This window comes from Gymnoscopelus braueri (assembly GCF_963280865.1).
Source record: "Gymnoscopelus braueri genome assembly, chromosome: 5".
Classification (NCBI taxonomy): domain Eukaryota; kingdom Metazoa; phylum Chordata; class Actinopteri; order Myctophiformes; family Myctophidae; genus Gymnoscopelus; species Gymnoscopelus braueri.
In genome coordinates this window covers 17,043,612-17,066,790 of record NC_137606.1, presented here as the reverse complement: position 1 = coordinate 17,066,790, position 23,179 = coordinate 17,043,612, and the positions used below count along the sequence as shown (strand labels likewise).

The 23,179-nt window shown below is 43.2% G+C and overlaps 1 protein-coding gene across 1 annotated transcript in view; it reads right to left on the bottom strand.

The window, feature by feature from the left end:
- lekr1 (Leucine-, glutamate- and lysine-rich protein 1) overlaps positions 1–23,179 on the bottom strand; it is a gene marked incomplete at both ends in the record, with an annotated part of 195,365 nt that overhangs the window by 58,888 nt on the left and 113,298 nt on the right. The window contains one exon of the mRNA XM_080429093.1: positions 21,493–21,574. Coding sequence (XP_080285219.1) covers positions 21,493–21,574 — 82 coding nt within the window. The remainder of the gene's footprint in view (positions 1–21,492; positions 21,575–23,179) is intronic.

The window sequence follows — 23,179 nt, the reverse complement described above, 5'->3', positions numbered from 1 at the left end:
ACTGCCTTTGCCTATGTTATGGATTCCATGTGGCTTGTATGCGTGGGTGTGTGTGCGTGTTTGCGTGCGTGCGTGAGAGAGAGAGAGAGAGAGAGAAATAAATAGTGAGAGGAGGGGGCAGAGATTGAGACAGTGTAAGAGAGGTGGTGAGAGAAATCTGATAATGTGTGCGTGCGTGCGAGCGAGAGAGAGAGAGAGATCTTGTTGACACAACACTGTGTTGGAGAATAATAGTGTACGGTTAAAGAGGTGGTACTAGGGTGGTGAAAGAGAATGTCCCTCCCACCCTCCCTCTCCGATCCACTGTCAAGGTGCCCTTGAGAAAGGCACTTTCATGAGCAGCATTGTGTCGCTGGAAAAGACGCATGTGAGCTCACGCAAGCCTGTCCATTACTGAATGAAGATATCGGGGCGTTATCTGCTAGCAAACCTATGGCGCTCAAATTTAATGAGCGCAGCTGGCCCCAGTTATGTGACTGATTTACCGTGACCTCCCTTTCTAAGGCACGTCAAATGCAATTTACCAATTAAGAATTGCAGAGGTGCTAATGTGGATCCATACTGTGCGTTTGGACTGCACTTCACCAGCTGGACATTCTAACCGAGGAGAGGAGGTGAATGGAAAAAAAATCATAAATGGAAACAATATTATCCATCTGAAAATACGGTGTGGGAACATTCTTCTGAGAAAATCCATGCAACTGTAAAAAAAGTAAATAATTCTCCTAAAACTGAGACCAATCATAATCTTGTAAGATACTATACTTCCACGAAGTTTGCTTACATTCTCTAAACAATTAGATTATAAATGATGTTGCTGTCGTCCGAATGTAATTATTTGATGAATTTAGTCTTTTGATTGAAATGATAAAAATGTATCTATCTATAAATTCCCCAAATCTCTGTGTAGGCAGGCAGGCAGGCAGGCAGGCAGGCAGGCAGGCAGACAGACAGACAGACAGACAGACAGACAGACACACACAATACATACAATACACACAATACATACAATACATACAATACATACATACATACATACATACAATGCAGTAGTTATCTTAAAATGCAGTGTATTGGGACCCATTTTAAGTGGCCAAATAGGCAAATGCCTTTTGAGCTCTACAGTACAGTAGGCCATTTTTTATTCTGTAAAGTAACAACAATATGGCATGTCTCATTGTATAATAAATAAATGGTGCATTTATATAGCACTTTTATCCAAAGCGCTTTACATAGATTGTGCATTACATTCACCCATTCACACACACATTCACTCACCGATGGCAGAGGAAACCATGCAAGGCACCAACCTGCTCATCGGGAGCAATTAGGGGTTCAGTGTCTTGCTCAAGGACACTTCGTCACTAACTCTGGGGGAGCCCGGGATCGAATTAGGAACCTCGCAGTTTCCATCCGGCCGCTCTACCGGCCACTCTACCCCTGAGCCACTGCCACCACACTATACACACACATAATATCAGATTCTGTCTCAATTCTGACTCACATTAAATCCATACACAATTTCACACCCTTGTACGTGGATACAGGCTTCAAGAACTGGTCAAAATATGGTCAACATAATGTGCATATTAATCTATTTGACAGCATAATCTGTCATGGAATCATTAACAAATATAAAGGCAAGGTAATTACCTACTCCAATAGAAAAATATTTTACGAAAATCCGGTAGCCCACCAGAAAGGGTGATATCTATTATATATACCACACAGTATCAAATCAAAATATTATTCACTATTACATTAAGGGGAGTCCAGAAATCAGCATGGTGCAGCCATGCCGCCTTTCCTTATCCTTCAGTAAATGCACAAAAGCTCTGAATGCGTCGTGACCTCATCGTGACGACAAGAGTAAACATCACCTCCAAGTACTATATGGGTATATAAATGACCGTGTCGGCCCTGCACTGACACATTAGTGGAGTTGCCGCTGTGGTTATAAGCTTAATTTCAACAATGTTTAGGCGTAGAGAGTTTGCTGTCGGTGTCGTGGTTGGTGCAGCGGTAGCAGCACTACTTCTGTATGCTTACACTTACCAGCAGAAAAGGAAAGAAACGGCAGAAACGGCAGGAGGACACCTCCAGAAGGCCTGGGAGGAGATCCAGAAGATAGGGCAGGACGAGAGGAAGGAATGGGCAGACGTGGTCAAGGACTGGGCGTCTGGGTAAGGTGTGTGATCTTGTTTTCAGACCTGAGCATGCTGGCTGGCTTGAGCTGAGGTGGTGGAGCATCCTCTGCTGAATGACCGTGGATTACAGGCTCTCTGGATGAAGAGTACCAGATGGTGGACGCTCAGTTTGGAGGAGTCGTCCAAGAGGAAGATTTTTTTCACATATTTTTCTCTTAGAAGTGCTTACCCTCCCTGGGTTATGCCAAGCGTGTCTATCTGATAATGGACCCCATGGTGCCAAGACAGATGGGCTCCAAGATAAAGGTGAGATCTTCACCGACTGACAAAAATGAGGATGTGAAGCTAAATAAGGTTCTCTGTGAGCTAGGCAACACAGAGAACAACGAGTGGAGTGCTGTCCCGAACATGTCCTCTTCCCGCTCTGCTGACAACTTGCCTTGAGAGAGACCCCACGTGTTTGAGAATGTGAAGGACACTGAAGATAAGTTGATTCACCCGAAAGACCTGAAGGTGTTTGCACTGAACAGATTATTGGACCCAATAATCAGGAAGACGTTTGAGTCGCCCGAACTCCGCAACTAGGGTTGTATTTGACCAGATTTTTTTCACCTCTTTTTACCTTTTTTTTTTTACAGTTAAGAGAGATAGGAAACATGGAGAGAAGGGAAGTGATATTCAGCAAATGGTTCAGCTGGCCAGGAATATAATCCCCGGTTCGCTGTCAGGCATTTGAGCCCATGTGGTACGTGCCCTAACCACTCAGCTATCAGGTCACCCCAGAATATCTTGTGTTCATCTGACATCATGAGGTGTCAAAATGTCTCTCAATATAAAAAAAAACGGAATTATTTACCAATTTATTTAAAATACAACACATAACTACATACTGTAACGCAAGGGTGCCCAAAAGGTAGATCACGATCTACTGTACCAGTAGATCACAACGGCTGTGCAGGTAGACCACATGATATGCCCCTAAAAAAGAATAATTTAAATATAAAAAAAATATTTATAAACAAAAATCACAAAACTCTTCCTATGTTTGGCATCTGCCACTTGAATTAAGGTGACTTGATTGATTGACAAGAAGGGCCTGTCAGCTCCATTCACGGCTTCTATAGTAGGCAACCCCACAATGCGATGCTTTGTTTTCAAGAGTGTTGCAAAAAAACATCAGTATCATTACAAAATCATATACAAATCTGCGTGGCAACTCTGGCAAAGAACCCGGAAACCTACCACTTCCAAACAGAATGGGAGGAGAACTCCCCCCCCCTCCCACTATTTCCCATTCCATGTGTGTTTGTCTGTAACGCCAACGCCACTATTCCAAATCCCCTTCAGGTACACATTTTTCAGATTTTCAGCAATGGGATAAAAGAATTTGGGGGTTGGTACACAATGACCAGATCTTGTTGAGCTGGTCATTGTAAACGTAGTTCTCAAGTCAAAAGTGTGGGACCCCCTGTGTAAAAAGCAATCTTTTTATCTGAAACACTGCAATCAATCAATCAATCAATAAATAAAAATTAAGAAGGAAACTTTTTTTTTCTCAAATAGGTCATGCTCTTACACTGTAGGCCTAACCACACACGCACACACGCACACACAGGAATATCCAGAGGTGCAAGTCCCAAAAATAGAGAGAATAGTTCATAATTGCGAACGCAGCGGAAGGAGGCGCGCGCTGAAGGCGCGCCTCCGCGCAAGTGGAGCTTACTATGAAACCGTGCTCGGGTTGTCATCTCTGTGTGCAGTATGTCTCTCTGTATCTCTGTGTGCAGTATGTGTGGCTCAAATCCTCAGCCCTGTGTGCAGCCAAGTAAATGTCCAATATAGACGTACCATACATCAAATGAAAGGTCTTTGAAAACTGAACACGCCCCGGAGAAGGCTCCTAAAAACTCCCCATTGAAACCCCATGTTAAATGAAAAGTGCCCGAATCGCTCCGAAACTTTTTCTACCCCCCCTAGTGGGGGTCTACGAACAAATACTTCGGGCTCGGATTTTGGAGGGTAACTTCCAAGGATAAATGCTGTCACCATTTATGTGTATCAGGCTTTCAATTTCAGATAAATAGCCGATAGCCGATAGCCGATCTACAAGCCGATCTACCTACGACGAGAAGACGGACGTCTGGAAGATCCCGGGGGTGACTCGCCGCCTGATGGGGGAGCGTGGCCGGGGGCGACATGGTCCTCTCCCGCCTGTCCCAGGTCCACGCGGAGTGTAAGAGGACGGACCCTGCCCTGCGGCCCTCCGCCCGGGAGGTGCTGCGGGTCTACAGGCTGGTCTTCGACGACATGGTGCGAGACACCTTTAGGAGGTGCTCTTAAAAATAAGAGCACCTCAGTCTCTTTTAAACAGAAAGTAATACAGAGGACAGGAGCCTATCCTATGTCTGACAGCGCCGCGCCACCGTTTTCCACCACAGCGCCACCTAGAGCCTGCAAAATCTAGGGCCCCCCTAGTGGCGCCCTAGGCAACTCGTAGGAAAACCGAAGAAGAGGTACACCTAGAAATCACGTGATCACAACAAAATGAAGCTGGTTTCGTGTAGTGTTATAGAATTTATAAAAGTCAATTTTCTCAGCTTGTACTGTACTGTATTCTGTTGTTTTGGGTGAAAACAAGCCACATTCAACTGGCCATAACTATGGAGTGGTTTATTCTACGAGACCCCCCCGTGGGTGTAATGAGGCAAAATTCGAACACACCGAAAAACATCATGGTTGATATGAAGGATGACATGTCCAAACCAATTCTCTCACATGTGAATGTGAACTGTGAGAGTCACAGCAAAGTTCCTGATATAGAGTAGGCTACTCGCTTATGTGAACATCCAAATACACGTAACTTAAAATGAGAAAGTCAATCATAATTCATAACTGGTGAAAAGGGCACTTATGGGGAGCAGAATGGAATGCAGGAGTAGAGGAACTTTACTGTACTGTCTATGGTAAGCTGTTTTTGCGAACGCAGCGGAAGAAGGCGCGCCGAAAGCGCGCCTCCGCGCAAGTGGAGCTTACTATGAAACCGTGCTCGGGTTGTGTCATCTCTGTGTGCAGTATGTCTCTGTATCTCTCTGTGCAGTATGTGTGGCTCAAATCCTCAGCCCTGTGTGCAGCCAAGTAAATGTCCAATATAGACGTACCATACATCAAATGAAAGGTCTTTGAAAACTGAACACGCCTGTCAAGGTTGCGTTTAAGCCCGCCCCTTCCCCCGGAAGCCACGCCCCGGAGAAGGCTCCTAAAAACTCCCCATTGAAACCCCATGTTAAATGAAAAGTGCCCGAATCGCTCCGAAACTTTTTCTACCCCCCCTAAGTGGGGGTCTACGAACAAATACTTCGGGCTCGGATTTTGGCTCCACCCCCTGGAAGTGGGTGAAACAGGCACTTCAAACACTTTGTTGAATTGTTCAAAAACATTAAAAGTTTTTTTTTGGTGAATTTGTATTTTTCTAAGATGCTCCTTTTAACGCAGAATTTTTTTCTATTTTTTATATATTTTTTTATTGGTTACTTTTTTTAGATGATTTCTTTTCATTATTATTTCATTTTTTTGGCGTTCGCTTCCCGCGTTCGCGCGTCTTACTTGTATCTGGAAGATCAGAGAGGGTGTGCGTGTCTGCGGCCATGTGAGTTTTCTGTATGTATGTGTATGTTGTATGAGAGTGAGAGTGAGAGTGAGAGTGTGTGTGTGTGTGTGTGTGTGTGTGTGTGTGTGTGTGTGTGTGTGGTCATGAGAAAATAAACACGGTGTGCTGATCAGATTGCACGCTCAGACGGATTCCTAAGCTGCTCTCGCTACTTAACCTGCTGCTGAAACGTGTGTGTGTGTACACTTACGTTGTGTGTACGTTGTGTGTGTGTGTGTGTGTGTGTGTGTGTGAGTGTGTGTGTTTCCACAGGAACGGGGATAGTGCCATGGAAATACAACAGGTGTGGAACAGCAATGTTTGATGGAGGCGGGGTCAAAGGTTTAGCGGTTGCCATGGGAACTCATCTCGCACACAAACACACAGCTAACTTTTTTTTTGTCTTGAGAAAATCAAAGATATCACAGAGTGAGACTGACAGGAGGCAGAACACTATGAACTGGCTGACTGAACTCTCTCACACACACACACACAAACACACGCACACACGCACGCACGCATGCACGCACGCACATAAAAGCACACACTGATGGTTACTAACTGATGTACTGTTGTTCAGATACACCCTATACAGTAGGCCTACATCTTTAGATATCGTCACTGTCAGATGGAGACCTTGTACGGCCAAAACCATTACTTGTCAGGGAATGGAAAAAAGACCCTGTGTTCCATTGGATCCATGCAGGGTAATTATTATTTAGTCACTCTCTTGTTCATATTTTTCATTGGTTACATATTTATAAAACCCACAGACACCTGACCACTTTCACTTTAGCTTGAATAGTTATTCAGAATTAGCCTATGTAGATCGGCAATTCATATATGGAGATACAAGGTTTTCTGCCTGTCGGCAACGATATGCAGATGCATATTAACACCACCGCAAGTAAACACAGTCATAAGAAGGAAACATTTCAAACAGGTCATAACGCACGCACGCACGCACGCACACGCACACACACACACACACACACACACACACACACACACACACACACACACACACACACACACACACAAAGACAGAGTTGCTGGGCCTGGGAGTGAGTGTGTGCTGGGTTCCAAGCAGCATGGACCAGATGGACTAGATTCTAGAATAGAAGGTACACAGAAATAAAGGTATAAAAAGGTGAGCAGATGAACTCACTCCGACGTACCATCTGGAACAAGTTAACAACCAGTTTCACTGCCTGTCTTTTATTATTCTTAGTCCACTACACAACAGGTTCAGTTTGATGCTAGACCTCATGGCCTATAGCATTTATACTTATCATCTTTGTATCTGCCCTTCCTGCTTGTGGACTTGTTGGTTGCGACTGTTCTTAACTAGATGTATACTGAACTAAGCTATTTAGACCATTGATTCTCAACCTTTTTAAATTTCAAAGCCCCAGTTTGATATGCATTAGACCAGTGGTTCTCAAACTTTTTCATGTCAAGGACTCCCAAATTGACACTTAATAGCCTGCAGACCCCCACTTGAAAAGATATGCCAGGGACCCCCATAAGAGAAGATTTTTACAGCTCTAGCAGTGATTCTCAACCATTTTAATATCAAGGACCCCAAGTTTGACATGCATTAGGCTACGGTCCCAAACCCCCATTTAATGGCATTTCTATCTGTGACCCGAATTTATATTGTAAAATCAATGTTAATTTAACTCTGAGAGTGTACAAATGGAACCAAATCGGTTGTACACTCTGAGAGTTACAGACCCATAAGGGTCCATTTGGTTCCTAACTATCCATCATTTAGCTGGGGACCCCCTGGAACTCCCTCAAGGACCCCTGGGGGTCCCCGGACCCCACTTTGAGAACCAATGCATTAGACCATAGACCAGGGGTATTCAACTAGATTAGGCAGGGGGCCACAATTGAAAAATGACTTGAAGTCGGGGGCCACAAGACATACTGTACAAACAAAAAAGGTTCATGGTTTAACCGGAAACCGTTAAGAAATGTGTAACTGGTTGGTTAAAAAGTTAATTGTCTCCGCCAGAGGTAGAGAGTATGTTTTCGTTCTTGTCCTTCCGTGTGTCCCCCCGTCTCAGCCAAGCTAACATTGGTCAAGCTTCACGTGACACGTGACAATTATGTTGTCACCAATGCTTTTGATTGGCTAGCGAGACGCATGACGAAATAATAACCTATAAATAGGTTTGTCACAAAAAATCATTTATATTTTTTGAAGTGAGCTTCCATCAGCCAAGCTAACATTGGTCAAGTGACACGTGACAATATGTAATATAAATAGGTAAGACAGGATTAATCAGGAACAGTACTGGCGGAGACCTGTGCTCCGAGGAGCACATTTTCTAGTTTATTATGTTATTGTTTTATTTATTTTGTGGTGCAAAGGTACTTCCCCCCTAAAGTGATGCCTGGAGGTAGCCGTCCAGCCGCCATGACAGCTGCCCAATTCTGCCTTGCAAGTTATACATAAATAATGAAATAAACTGTGGTTTATAAAGTACTTGAAAGCCATACTTGAGTAAGAGAACAGATATCTTATTTTAAATATGTTTGTACTTTATTAAAAGTAAAATTCACCCTTAAGAAAATCAATTGGGTCAAAGTGTTAAATTAGCTCATACTAAATGTACTTAAGGAAAGTATCTGGTGTTAAAAAGTCACGTATCAAAAGAAAAAGTACAATAATTTAAAGTAAAAATATAAAAATAATACAAATATCAGGTTTTTCATAGTACAAAGAAACAAAACTGCCAGAAATGGGTTTTTTGTTTCTCTCCTCGCTTTATATTAAACTGATTTTAACTTTTTGAAAATGTTACAGCAATAAAGAGACTGGTACCATTCTTTCAGGTGAATGATGTCACACATCAGTGTGTCCAGCTTATACATTTCCAAGTAGCTTGTGGCTAGATACTTTCAGAATGATGTAGCTATAAAGTAGTTCAGCTACTTTTTTCACCATGTACTGTAGCTGCGAAGCTTGACAAAAACAAGATTTTTGAGTGCAGTACGTCCATTACATGCCATCTCCCCCAATTTGTATAAAATTGAGGGAGATGGCATGGTAGCTAATGTACCTATTTTTGAGTTTTGGGTGGACTCCAATCACCCAATAGTGTCACAGGCTGAATGTCATGATGTTCTAACAGACAACTAATGGTTCATGAAACGCAACATGAGAGTGTGCTCTCTCTCTCTCTCTCTCTCTAGAGAGAGAGAGAAAATAGACAGAAAATAGACAGAAAATAGACAGAAAATAGACAGAAAGTAGACAGAAAGTTAATGGTCCATCTTATAATAAGCATAGTGAGGACCAATTATATGAAGAAACCCATGTTCTTTTTTAAATTGAAATGCCTACTTCCCATTTTCTCAAATCCAAATTCAAAGCCTGTGCAGTATTAAGGTCTGGCACATATTACCTCTTAACATCAAAATGCGTAAATGCAGTATGAAGCAGAAGCAGTACGTCACCAAAATGGACACACCATGCTGTACTATAGCGCACAATTTCCCCTTAAAGGGATATTTCACTTTCAAAAAAACTTTTGGTGATTTTATCATCTACTCAAGCCTTTGTGAGCCCCCCAGATAGTTTTTAAGTTGCTCGATTCAGTATTTAAATATTTGATAATCATTTTATCAGACACGCCCCCTTCCTATACAAACCCATTGTAACTTCAAACTCCATTTTAACCATGTTAGATTCATCACAAAACACCCGTCCTTGGTTCTGGTGACTCACCCTGCTCTCCTAATGCGTGAGAGGGCCGTGTTTTTCAGAGATTTTTTTTTCATTTATTTTCATTAATTCTTTTATTGTATTTTTTTTTTTCATTTTCCTTTCTTTTTTTTTTAAATAAATGAAAAAAGTAATAGAAAAAACACGGCCCCCTCGCGTATTAGGGGGGCGGTATGAGTCACCAGAACCAAGGACGAGTGTTTTTGATTAATCTAACATGTTAAAAATGGAGTTTGAAGTTACAATGGGTTTGTATAGGAAGGGGGCGTGTCTGATAAAATTAATATCTAATATCTAAATACTGAATCGAGAAACTTAAAAACTGTCTGGGGGGCTCACAAAAGCCTGAGTAGACGATAAAATCACCAAAGGTTTTTTTGAAAGTGAAATAACCCTTTAATTATTAACCAATAATGAGTTTTGGTTAACGGTTATGAAAAACATTCAAAATGGTCATCCTGTACAACCAACCATCCAAGATTATTATAATGTTTTTGGAATATGGAATGTGTTCCTGGGCCACAAGACATTAAAAAAAAAAAAAAATTACCTTATGGCCCCAATCGACACTGTAAAATCCAGAGTTAATTTACCTCTGATAGTGTACAGATTTGTACACTGTCTTAGTTATTTAGATTTTGGACCCCGGTTGGTCCTGGGACCCCCGACGTTGGGAAACGGTGATATAGACACATGCCAGATGTGATGTCTACTTGCTATCCTCCTCACTATGTAGCACACTCTTGTTTTCTTAGCACTCTAAAAGTCCTCCACCACTTCCCTGTTATCGGTGGCCAAAGCCTCATGCCACTCCAACTCTGCGCTTTGTGCGTTTGCTCTGGATATAAGAGTGTGTGTTTAAATACACTGAATCAAACTGGAGAATGCCATAACAAAAAGAAACATGATTGCTTGTGCAATTCAGATGTTTTCCCACTACAGCAGCAGCCATTTTGTACGAGTGAATAAGCCAGTGGTGGAAAAAGTACTCAAATGTTTTACTTAAAGTATCAATACTGCAATGTAGAAGTACTCTGTTACAAGTAAAAGTCCGGAATTCAAAAATTTACTTATGAAAGTACAAAAGTATTGGTATCAAAATAGTACTAAAGTACCAAAAGTAAAAGTACAAAAATGGTTGAAAATAGCAGATCTACAAGCTCACAACGCGCAGCGACGCGTTGTGAGCTTGTAGATCGGCTATTTTCAATTAGCCTAGGTATAAAATAGGGCTAAAGTGGTTAATGTATGTTTTATAACTTAATAATGCATATCTGCAAAGTAACTAAAGTTCTCAAATAATTGTAGTGTAGTAAAGTACAATATTTGCCTCTGAGATGTAGTGGAGTAGAAGTAAAAGTATAGACAATTGGAAATGCTTCAGTAAAGTAAAAGTAACTCAAAATCTTACTTAAGTACAGTACTTGAGTAAATGTACTTAGCTACTTTACACCACTGGAATAAGTGAAAGAAATATAGATATCTATACACACATAGTATAATCCAGCTGGTACATTGCTTCTTGTTCTTTCCATGTCTTCGAAGCATGTTGGTTATACGACAGTTTCCCATTTCTTTGTTTGCACAGTGCTTTGCAATATTATTGAACTCTGCGAGATCTTTTAAGCTGTACTACCCAACCCGTGCAGCTTAAAAGATCTTGCAGAGTACAATATTGCAAATAATATTGCAATACTATTGCAAAGGACTGTGTAAAGAAACAGGAAACGGTGATAACCAACAGGCTTCGAAGACATGAAAAGAACAAGAAGCAATGATGATGTGTGTGTATAAATTATCTTAGTTTTTTGCCTGTTTTGCCTTTTTCTGTTCGATTTATTTTTCTCCTTGCTCTCCCTGTCCCCTCCTTCCATTCTTTTTATCTTCCTGAAAAAAAAAAGAACATACAAGGATTTCACCAACAACATAATGCTTTGCTTCAGACAGTGTGGCAGAGTAGAAGTCCTCGAAAAGACTTCGGACACACACACACACACACACACACACACACACACACACACACACACACACACACACACACACACACACACACACACACACACACACACACACACACACACACACACACACACACACACACACACACACACACACACACACACACACACACACCCCCCAAATGAGTGGAGAAACATGCAGAATGCAGATGCTATCATACAGGACGACTGAATGACATAAATAAGCAATCAACATCCAATCCTGCTCTGTGGGCTGTATAAAAATGCTGAACCGGCCCATTTGACCTGGATTTTGGTCAAGGTCGGATAAAAACTAGAAAACTGCGCTCCTCGGAGCACAGGTCTCCGCCAGGCCGGGTTGCCTACCCCTGGGCCCGCAAACTTTGGAAGGCAGTCATAGCCAATTGGAATGGGATCTGAGAAATCTGACTCATACTTATTGATCACATGACCCCAGAGATACTGTTATGTGCACCGGTTTGTGTGAGTATTGGACAAAATTGGACGGCTAGTGGTACAGTATTACAAGATGTGGAGCAATGCCCTACAATTTAACATTGAGTCAAAAAAAGTATGTAAGTCCATTCATTGGCTGTTGGGATATCATTGCTATCCTAACAGAGTGAATAATAATGAAGAATCGCTCGTTGGAGAACAGTTCCAGACTAAAACTCTAGGACAGTGTCTCATTCTGGAGGGTCCTTGAAATTAAAAGTTTGAGAAGCAGTGCTGTAGTGCAGTGGTGTACAAGTAACATAACATGTCCCTACCCAAAAATGAGTTGCGACACACAGTTTGGGAAACACTGCCCCTAGAGGGGTAGACTATACCTCGGGGACGTAACAAAAGGTCAAAAACCCATCTGCTTGTATATGATTTACTGGTTTCTGTCAGCACTTTTACCAAAAGCTTTCAATCATTTCCAAAGTACAGCAGAATAGCATGAGTCTCTGCAAAAACAACACTTGTTTTTGTTTGGTTTATAAGGTTTTATCAAGGTAATGGTTGAATGTCTTAAACCATTAAGACCGGGAATGCATCCATGTCATTTTAGATTTGAACCACTTTAACCATTATTTCATACTTTAACCACTTTAACCACTTTAACCCATTCTTTAAAAAAATCTAAATCCTAACAGTTTTTGGAAATATTTTTCAAAAATAGCAGATCTACAAGCTCACAGCGCGGGTGCCGCGCTGTGAGCTTGTAGATCTGCTATTTTAGGAAAATATTTTGTGAAAATGTGTGCAAATCTTTGAATATATACATTTTTTAAAGCGAACATTTCTTTGCTTCTGGGGGTCCCTGGAACAACATATTTTGAGATGGGGGTCCGCGGCCTGTCATTTTGGGGGTCCTTGACACGAAAAAGTTTGAGCACCACTGATATAGAAACATAAGTGTTTTCAGAAAACTGTTAATAAAAAACATGTCAACAGAAATGGCCTTTCAAAGTAAAATTTTACAGAAAAACACACTGACTGTCAACAAACAGACACATGCACTTTACATGTGCACGTGTTATATCTAGTCCAGCGCTTTCCAACCTTTTCTGGATCAGGGCCCACACACAAATCTCAAAAGTGTTCACGGCCCACCAATCTGGCCATTTTGGGCCGTGTGCAATTGTGTTTATTTCCGGCTTGGATGAATGGAAATAACATAGTTTACTTGAAGTTTCTATTCATCCGTATACCACAATGAAAACACATGTTTCAAGTTTTTTTTTAACATAGCTTTTTTCATAATGTTACATTATCATTAACCACCGGTTGGGAATCTCTGATCTAGTCTTTACTATGTATGTTCTGTCTGGTCTTTTCACAATTACAAACGACATAGAACCTACTGTCTTTATTCACAGGACAGGACCTTGCAGACTGTCACCCAAGGTGAAACCCATGAGAAGAAATGGCCTCCATAACAAACAGTGACCTTGCTTCTTAACTGTGTCCACACACACACACACACACACACACACACACACACACACACACACACACACACACACACAGACACAGACACACACACACACACACACACACACACACACACACACACGTCTTACGTCACTTTATCAAATCTATAGTCTCCAATCAAATAAAACAGATAAGACAAATGACTGAGTGACGTACAGTACACGTCAAATAGATACCAAAAGGGGTCCAAAAACCACTAGAAAGGAAGGGAGAGAGAGAGAGAGAGAGAGAGAGAGAGAGAGAATGGCAGAGGAAATGAGGGAGTGAAGAGTGGAGTGCATATGAGTTAATCAATGAATGTTTTATCTGTACACCGTCAGGTCAAGTAGTCCTTTTACACTGCCATAATCAGACAGCAACAACATTTAAGACAGGAAAAGCCTCCCTTTGGGGTTTATGTGTGGTGTGTGTGTGTGTGTGTGTGTGTGTGTGTGTGTGTGTGTGTGTGTGTGTGTGTGTGTGTGTGTGTGTGTGTGTGTGTGCGCGTGTGTCTTGTGCCTGATTTATGGTTAGTTGTGTCGCTCAGCCTGGCTACAACGAAATTAGGGCGCTTTAATGACTTTAAAACATGAATTTAAAACAAACCATATGAAATACCTGTAGCCTCTACGATAAAACATCAAAAGTCGAAATATACGAGATTCAAGGTTTCTGCCCGACAGCAACGAAAGTCAGCATCCGGGGAAAAAACACCATCGAAACATCCTTCTTCCATTAACCATGTATACACTATGTTATACTTCGGCTGTTTGAGAATAGCAGATCTTCTATTTTCTATTCCCCAAACATTTAGAAAAAGTTCGAAATAAGTGGCCTTATTTGGTGCTACCCTCACAGTCAGTAAGTGTGTGTGTGTGTGTTTGTGTGTGCGTGAGTGCGTGTGTGTCAATTAATGTTCTGACATAAAATCGCGCTGACAGGCAATGTGGCTTTCGCTCTGTCAAATTACATCTCACTGCAGCAAGACAGATTGCCAAATACAAGCACACACACACACACACACACACACACACACACACACACACACACACACACACACACACATTTATACTTCATCACTCCATATTTTCTTTTACACAACAGTGCATGAAGCCAAGATTTGCAGAGAAATGAAAAGTGGCAGATGAAGGACTGACTGACTGACATGACTACAGATGGATGAAGCAACTAATAGACACAGAGCCAGACAGACAGACAGCAAATTATTGTGTAATTTAGAGGTCAAGACAGGAACAGCTTATGAAAAGAAGAGAGAGGGGGGGGGGGTGAGACAGAGAGAGACAGAGAGAGAGGAAGAGACAGACAGACAGACAGACAGACAGACAGACAGACAGAGAGAGAGAGAGAGAGAGAGTGTGATGGAGAGAAGTAGGCTGGTATGGTCAGGTCAAGTAGTCCTGATGATTTTTCAGACAGAAGTGTGTGTGTGTGTGTGTGTGTGTGTGTGTGTGTGTGTGTGTGTGTGTGTGTGTGTGTGTGTGTGTGTGTGTGTGTGTGTGTGTGTGTGTGTGTGTGTGTGTGTGTGTGTGTGTGTGTGTGTGTGTGTGTGTGTGTGTGTGTGTGCGCGCGCGCGCAGCGCGCGCGCGCGCGTGCGTGCGTGCGTGCGTGCGTGCGTGCGTGCGTGCGTGCGTGCGTGCGTGCGTGCGTGCGTGCGTGCGTGCGTGCGTGCGTGCGTGCGTGCGTGCGTGCGTGCGTGCGTGCGTGCGTGCGTGCGTGCGTGCGTGCGTGCGTGCGTGCGTGCGTGTCTTCTGCCTGCACTTTGAGTGGTGTAACACTGGACTATGACAGTTGCACATCAGTAAAACAGGATTGATGGTGCTCTTCTGCACTAGAAAATAACATTATAACTCAGGGCGTGGGACAGCTGCATGAGCGTTGGGGGGAGCTTGACGGATTACAAACCAGTGTCAAGATAAGACTGAATGGAATATTGCTGCTGCCCTTGGAACACAGAGAGATGGCAATGTTTCACCTGCAGGCAGTCATATGTCAGGGAAAATATCCAATATGCCAATTCATAAACACACTATGTTCCATACCATACCCATAGCATATGTATGCTCGCACATGCGTGCGTGCGGAGTGGAAGGTATGAGGGAGCAGGGAAAACAACAATTGTGAGGAGCTGCAGTAGTAACTAGAAAAAGTGCTCCCCGGAGCACAGGTCTCCGCCAGCTCAGGTAGGTTATTATGGCCTCCTGGTGGCGCTGTAATAGGCCAATGTGAAAAGGATGCCATTTCTTCCTCGGCCCTTTCACACTGCATTCGTGATTTGAGGCATTTCGTTCAAAACATTTGTTTTGTAAAAATCGGCGCGCTGGTGGCGCTATAACAGGCCAATGTGAAAAGGGCGGCATTTCTTCCTCAGCCTAGTGGGAATGAGTTTGACAGCAATCGCACACTGCTTTCATGATTCACCCGATACCTATGTTCTCATCTCATTGAATGGGGCCATCATCACCGTTGTCATGGCAGCTATGGTCCAGTAGGTCCCTACTGGTCTACCAGGAGGCTCTGGTAGGCTGTTATCAGACATTCTATGGGTGATTCAATGTTAACGCATGTGCTGTCAAGGGGCGGAGTCACATTGAAATACAGCATGGAGCCCCATTCCAGCACCTGCCTCTGCGGCTTGCCTCGCTAATCATTAGACGTTCAGCCCCGAGCTCCCGGGTTCGAATCCCGACGGAGGTGCGCCGTCAGCCACGAGAGGCACCACCGAGCGAGCTAAGGCGAGCGAGTTGCCGTGCCGAACGTTGCGAAGTTCGCTTCTGCCGACTCAGCACCGTCCGAGTTATGTCCCGATAGGCACAGAATCGTAAATCATTTTGGGGGAAATTTTGGCCCCAACTGCCAATCAAAGTGACTACTGGCCAATCACAGCGGGTCTTTTCTGGCCAGTCACAGGGCGTATTTTCCGGGACTTGCGTTAAGGCTGATAACAGTCTACCAGAGCCTCCTGGTAGACAGCACATGCGGTATGATAACGGCTGATAATGGCCCCATTCAATAGGATGATATTTGAGGCATTTTGGTCAAAACACACCAATCCTGCAAACTTTGGAAGCCAATGTTAGCCAATCAGGATGGAATATGACAAATCGGACAGATCCTTCTTGATCACATGACTATATAGATATTGCGTACCAATTCGCGTGATGTTTGGACAAAATCTGAAGGAGTAAAAGTTTTGCAAAAGTAGGCCTCCTGGTGGCGCTATGAAAGGCAGATGTGAAAAAGGGTTTTCCTTGGCTTCTAGGGAGTGTGCGTGCAAAGTTTCAAGCAGATCGGTGCAGATAAAATTTGAGTTGGCCTGTTAGCGCCACCATGAGGCTGATTTGAAAAATCAAGTGGCATTTCTTCCTCCTTGTGGGAATGTGCGTGCAAGTTTCGCGGCAATCGCACGCTGTGTTCATAATTTGAGGCATTTTGTTCAAAACGGAACACTCCTGCAAACTTTGGAAGCCAATCTTAGCCAATCAGGATGGAATATGAAAAATCTGAATGACCCCTTTGGTTTAATGACTATAGAGATACTGTGTACCAATTTGCCTGATGTTTGGACAAAATGTGAAGGAGTAATCTAAAATAAAGACGTTTTGCAAAAATCGGCCTCCTGGTGGCGCTATAACAGGCCGATGTGAGACATTTGGGGCAGAGGTTCTACTCTGGCATCCAGGGAGTTTGTGTGCACAGTTTCATGTCAAACGGGCCAACGGTGCCGGAGATTAGCTGTTCACAGATGGAGACACACACACACACACGTACAAGCGAGAGAGAGAGCGAGAGCGAGAGCGAGAGCGAGAGAGAGAGAGAGAAAGAGAGAGAGAGAGATTCCTCTATCATTACAACACACAGTAATCTGACACTTGAACAGGGGATTAAACTATCCACTCTACCTGGGTACCCGAAAGAGAGAGAGAGGCCGAGGGGGGAGAGAGAGAGAGAGAGAGAGAGAGAGAGAGAGAGAGAGAGAGAGAGAGAGAGAGAGAGAGAGAGAGAGAGAGAGAGAGAGAGAGAGAGAGAGACAGACAGACAGACAGACAGGAGTTGCTCAAACAAAAGAAGGAGAGAGGAAAGCTATGAGTATAAATAACAGAGGTGGGACAAAGTCCCTATGTTGCAAGTCCAAGTCGAGTCTCAAGTCTTTGCTCTCAAGTCCCGAGTCAAGTCCAAGTCAACACAGCCAAGTCCCAAGTCAAGTCCAAGTTCTCAGCTTTTTGTTTCGAGTCCCACACAAGTCCTTAGCATTTTGGTTCGAGTCCCACACAAGTCCTAACCTTTTGTTTCAAGTCCCAAACAAGTCCTAACCTTTTGTTTCGAGTCCCACACAAGTCCTAACCTTTTGTTTCAAGTCCCAAACAAGTCAAAATGTTAATTCAAGATATGTAAAGATTTACATAAATCATGAGCATTTTTCACAATTTGCATTTGTTTTAAAACAAGGTTTCTTCCAGGCCAACAGAACGCAGATACTGTACTTTTAATTTCCTCCTTGAGGACAGGGTTTAAAAGGGCCCTTTTTAATGAATATAATGTAAGTTTGTACAATCTGTATGGTAGAGTATGTTACTACAATATAACTTATACAATCAGGGTGGTTGTATTTTGTCTCCCTGCTCTTCTATTGAGACATTTAGATAATGTCAAAGGCCATGTCTCACCTAGACACAGGATCTGACACAAATTCAGTGTATCATCTGATCAAGCAGGCAGGCTCTATTATCACAATGGTGAAATTTCAGCAATTGCACTGGAAACCGTGTTCAAATCCGGGGTAGAAGAGGAAATGTATATAGCGCTGAAGTGGTCAATGTATGTTTTGTATTAATAACCAAAATCTACAAAGTAACTGGTACCTAAAGTTTTCAAATAATTGTAGTGGAGTAAAAGTAGGCTAATATCTGCCTCTGATATGTATGTAGTTGAGTAGAAGTAGGTAGCTGATATATTGCACTTTTACCTTAGCGCTAGGTATACTCTTGGTTGCTTGTTTTTGCAGAAAATGCACTTAGGACTTCTGGTGATTAGTAGTTTCGTTCCCTACCTATGTTGAATGCACTTACTGTAAGTCGCTTTGGATAAAAGCGTCTGCTAAATGACTGTAATGTAGAAGTAAAGTACTGAAAATTGCAAATACTTCAGTAAAGTAAAAAATAAGTCAAAATTGTACTTAAGTAAAGTACTTGAGTAAATGTACTTAGTTACTTTCCACCACTGGTTATACTGTAGTTTGCTCTTAGCACGCCGTAATGTTAATGTGAAGTATAGGTCTTGCCTTGCATACTGCTTTTCTCGTCTTGTCTTCCACCTTGTAATCTTTAAAACCGAAAGCTATAACTGCTGGAGTTGACATTTTATTCCACCTGGCTTCAGTTCCAGCAGCGACGGCAGGAGTGAAGCCGGTGTGTTGTTTGTTTGGTAACGTGCAACATGTGGGCCAGTGTTGCCAAGTATCGGGAGAGAAACAAGCGAACCGACTTCCAAAAACAAGCCAAAGTTTGTCCAAAAGTTAGGGTAAATAAGCAGCTTTGGCAACACTATACTAGGTGTCACTGACGGCCGGGATTTCTGACTAATAACATTATAGTTGATGCACACTTTTTAAACATTTTTGGCTTGCTTAAGTGACTTGAAAGTGACTTGAAAAGACTTGAATTTTCAAGTCAAGTCAAGTCTCAAGTCTTTAGCGTTCAAGTCAAGTCAAGTCTCAAGTCTTTGGCATTCAAGTCCCAAGCAAGTCCAAGTCTATTTTTGATTTGGTCAAGCAAGTCTAAAGTCATCAAAATCGGGACTTCAAGTCAAGTCGAGTCTCGAGTCTCGAGTCCAAGTCCCCACCTCTGATAAATAAAGCAAAATCATGCAGTGTGGAGTGGAGAGATGGGAGGGAGGGAGGGAGGGGGAGAGAGAGAGAGAGAGAGAGAGAGAGAGAGAGAGAGAGAGAGAGAGAGAGAGAGAGAGAGAGAGAGAGAGAGAGAGAGAGAGAGTTGCTGAGAAAACCGTGAAACCTCACACTGCAAGTCCAGGAGACATTGTTGTGGTCTGTGTCTAGTGCATCAGGCAGAATATTGCTACTGCTGTGTCCTCCCTTCAGTGTCCTTCTGCCTCTGGCTGAAACTCACACACTTTATATTACCCAGAGGGCCTTGCAACGTTCCAAAACAACGTGGAGGAGAATGCTCCACCATGAGGCTGATTTGAAAAATCAAGTGTTTCACGGCAATCACACGTTGTGTTCATGATTTGAGGCATTTTGTTCAAAACGGAACACTCCTGCAAACTTTGGAAGCCAATCTTAACCAATCAGGATGGAATATGACAAATTTGAAAGACCCCTTTGGTTTAATGACTATAGCGATACTGTGTACCAATTTGCCTGATGTTTGGACAAAATGTAAAAAAAAAAAATCCTCCTGGTGGCGCTATAACAGGCCGATGTGAGAAATTTGGGGCAGAGGTTCTACTCTGGCATCCAGGGAGTTTGTGTGCACAGTTTCATGTCAAATGGGCCAACGGTGCCGGAGATTAGCTGTTCACAGATGGAGACACACACACACACACGCGCGCGCGTGCGCGGACAGACGCAGACGGACAAGGTGCAAAACATGGTCTCGGCCATGCTTTGGGCCTGGATGAGACAATAATGGTATACAGTGTGTGTTTTTATATTGATCTGTTATGGGAACAAACTCTACCATCTCCCAAAACAGTTTAACTGGCATGGCACGCGGAAGATGAACAATTCCTAATATGGGTGGGGCACACGCTGGCGTTTAGAGGCACTTGATTGGCCGAGGCCCAGGAAGCATTGAGCCAAGCCAATCGTTGACCTGAACTTCACCCTGCATTTTCCACATACCAAATTCCACCTGCCTTACCGTGTGTGTGTGTGTGTGTGTGTGTGTGTGTGTGTGTGTGTGTGTGTGTGTGTGTGTGTGTGTGTGTGTGTGTGTGTATCTCTGTATTCTTGTGAAGGTGTTTTACTCAATTACCAGGGTTTTCCTAAACCATTCCATGCCAAAAACCCAAATATTTAAAGACGGGGTGCCGTGATTTTCAGTGATCCCCCCCCCCCCCCCCCCTAAAACATAATCATCAGGTATTATGGTTATACTAGGAGGAAGATTTTTTTCAAAAAAGTGTACAGAAATTGTTAAAATTATGTTTTTATGTGGACACGCCTCCAATTCATTAAGTATACCTGGTTCTCACCTTAGCACCTCCTCCACCACCTTAGCACCACCCACCTGTCCTAGTCCCTCCTCCTCCTCATGCCCACACCTGTTGTGTTATGATAATGAGGGGGAGGGTATGTTTTTACTATGTCACTAAAGCACTGTTTCTCTATTGGCACGTTTGACCCTCAAGGTTTCAGCCTCCAGGTAGAAACTCAAAATAGTCAGAAAAGACATAAAACACCATAAAAACACCACCAGGGGGCTTAATGAAGTTCTATCAACCTCATAGACACATGAAAAACAGAAAAAGTGCAAAACCATGGTACCATCTCTTTAAATATATATATATATTTTAAATTTTTATCCCTTGATTTTGTAACCCTTTTTTCACCCGGTGCCAAGTGATCCTGGGCACTACACTCCCCCTACCAGCCTAGGGAGGCCAGGGCCGAGCTCATGCCTCCTTCAATGCATGAGAGCCAACTGACCTTCTTGTCACCTGACAGGGGGGAGTTTCCCCGGTTGGCCGTAGCGCGTGGAAGGAACACGTTATTCCAACCAGTTCCCTTCCCCTCCATCAGGCACCCCGGCTGACCAGGGGGAGGCAGTATATAGTGACCAGGATTACTACATGTTTTTGTGAGGGTATTAGCTATTTAAATAATTTTAAGCTTTCGACACAATACGGATGCTGGGGTTTACAGTAAGTGGTTTAAAGGGGGGAAAAAAGAAATAGCCGATTGACACAATGTGTTGCATCGCGCTATGATGAGCTATTTCCACGACTATCTATTTCAATTGTAAATCCTGTGGCATAGATACTTACATCAGTAGTTGTGCCAGGTGATCTTTCTCTGCTCTTTGTCTCTGCCATGCCAAGCTGGAATTCTTCAGCTGTTCCATCAACTCTGTCCACACACACGCGCACACACACACGCACGCACACACGCACACACACACACACACACGCACGTTTGAGTTTACCTGGCCATGAGTCGTAAAACAATCACAGGTGAGATAGAGATGGTAGGCGTGATAACAAACACCATAAAATCTCCTCAGCCAATAGCAGGCAGCGATTGACAGTGTTTGGCCCCCTCCACTGATGGCCTAGGGCAAGGTTTGTCATGATTTACAGCACGAAACCTGATGGCATGTGTCTAGAGAAGAAAAGGTCAAGGGAGAAGAAAAACAGAGAGAGAGAGAGAGAGAGAGAGAGAGAGAGAGAGATTCCCCTATCATTACAACACACAGTAATCTGACACTTGAACAGGGGATTAAACTATCCACTCTACCTGGGTACCCGAAAGAGAGAGAGAGAGAGAGAGAGAGAGAGAGAGAGAGAGAGAGAGAGAGAGAGAGAGAGAGACGGAGAGAGACAGAGAGAGACAGAGAGAGACAGAGAGAGAGAGAGACAGAGAGAGAGAGACAGACAGACAGACAGACAGACAGACAGACAGACAGACAGACAGACAGACAGAAACACAAGAGTTGCTCAAACAAAAGGAGGAGAGAGGAAAGCTATGGGTATAAATAAAGCAAAATCATGCAGTGGGGAGTGGAGAGATGGGAGAGGAGAGAGAGAGAGAGAGAGAGAGAGAGAGAGAGAGAGAGAGAGAGAGAGAGAGAGAGAGAGTTGCTGAGGAAACCGTGAAACCTCACACTGCAAGTCCTGCAGACATTGTTGTTGTCTGTGTCTAGTGCATCAGGCAGAATATTGCTACTGCTGTGTCCTCCCTTCAGTGTCCGTCTGCCTCTGGCTGCAACTCACATGCTTTATATTGCCCAGAGGGCCTTGCAACGTTCCAAAACAACATGGAGGAGAATGCCCCCGCCAACTATGACAAACCAGTGTTAGTGACTGTCATGCTCTCGTTCCTTGCTCCTCAGTACGTGTGGTACAGTGATATTTACATTTTCCACCATTTCTTGTCCCCCAGTCCACCTGTAAAATCCTGAGTGATATTTTTTTAATCTGTCTAAAAACGAACTCATAAGGGTTAAATGAGCATTTTACAGTGGTGATAGCAAAAAAGAAACAGCACCTCTAGTTCACATCAAGAGGTTTCCATCATGAACGTCAATCACTGGCTGTACGCTGGCCCAAAGGTGAAATACCATACAAAACGAGGGAACAGCAAGCACTAAAACATATCTTATCTTATCTTATCTTACTGCACTCCAACTGGCTCCAAACTTGGCGCAACATATTGCTCAGCGGTCTGGTTGTTGGGTAGGCTTCTTTCCCCACCTTCAAGGTACTTACACGTTGTACAGTTTACATCTTTGCATTTGTTTTGCTCCATAATTTGGCCAGTAAGTGGCGCACATGTGCAGTACGCACATAGAAACGTAACTTCAGGTGTACTTGCACTTACTCTCATTCACTTCCCCGACCCCTCCCATTCATTCATTCATGGCCCCAGGTGATCCCAGTCTGCTCTTCAACTGCATGCAGGAACAAACAGACTACAAGACATTTGTATAATAAGTTAAACTCACACCTACTAGGT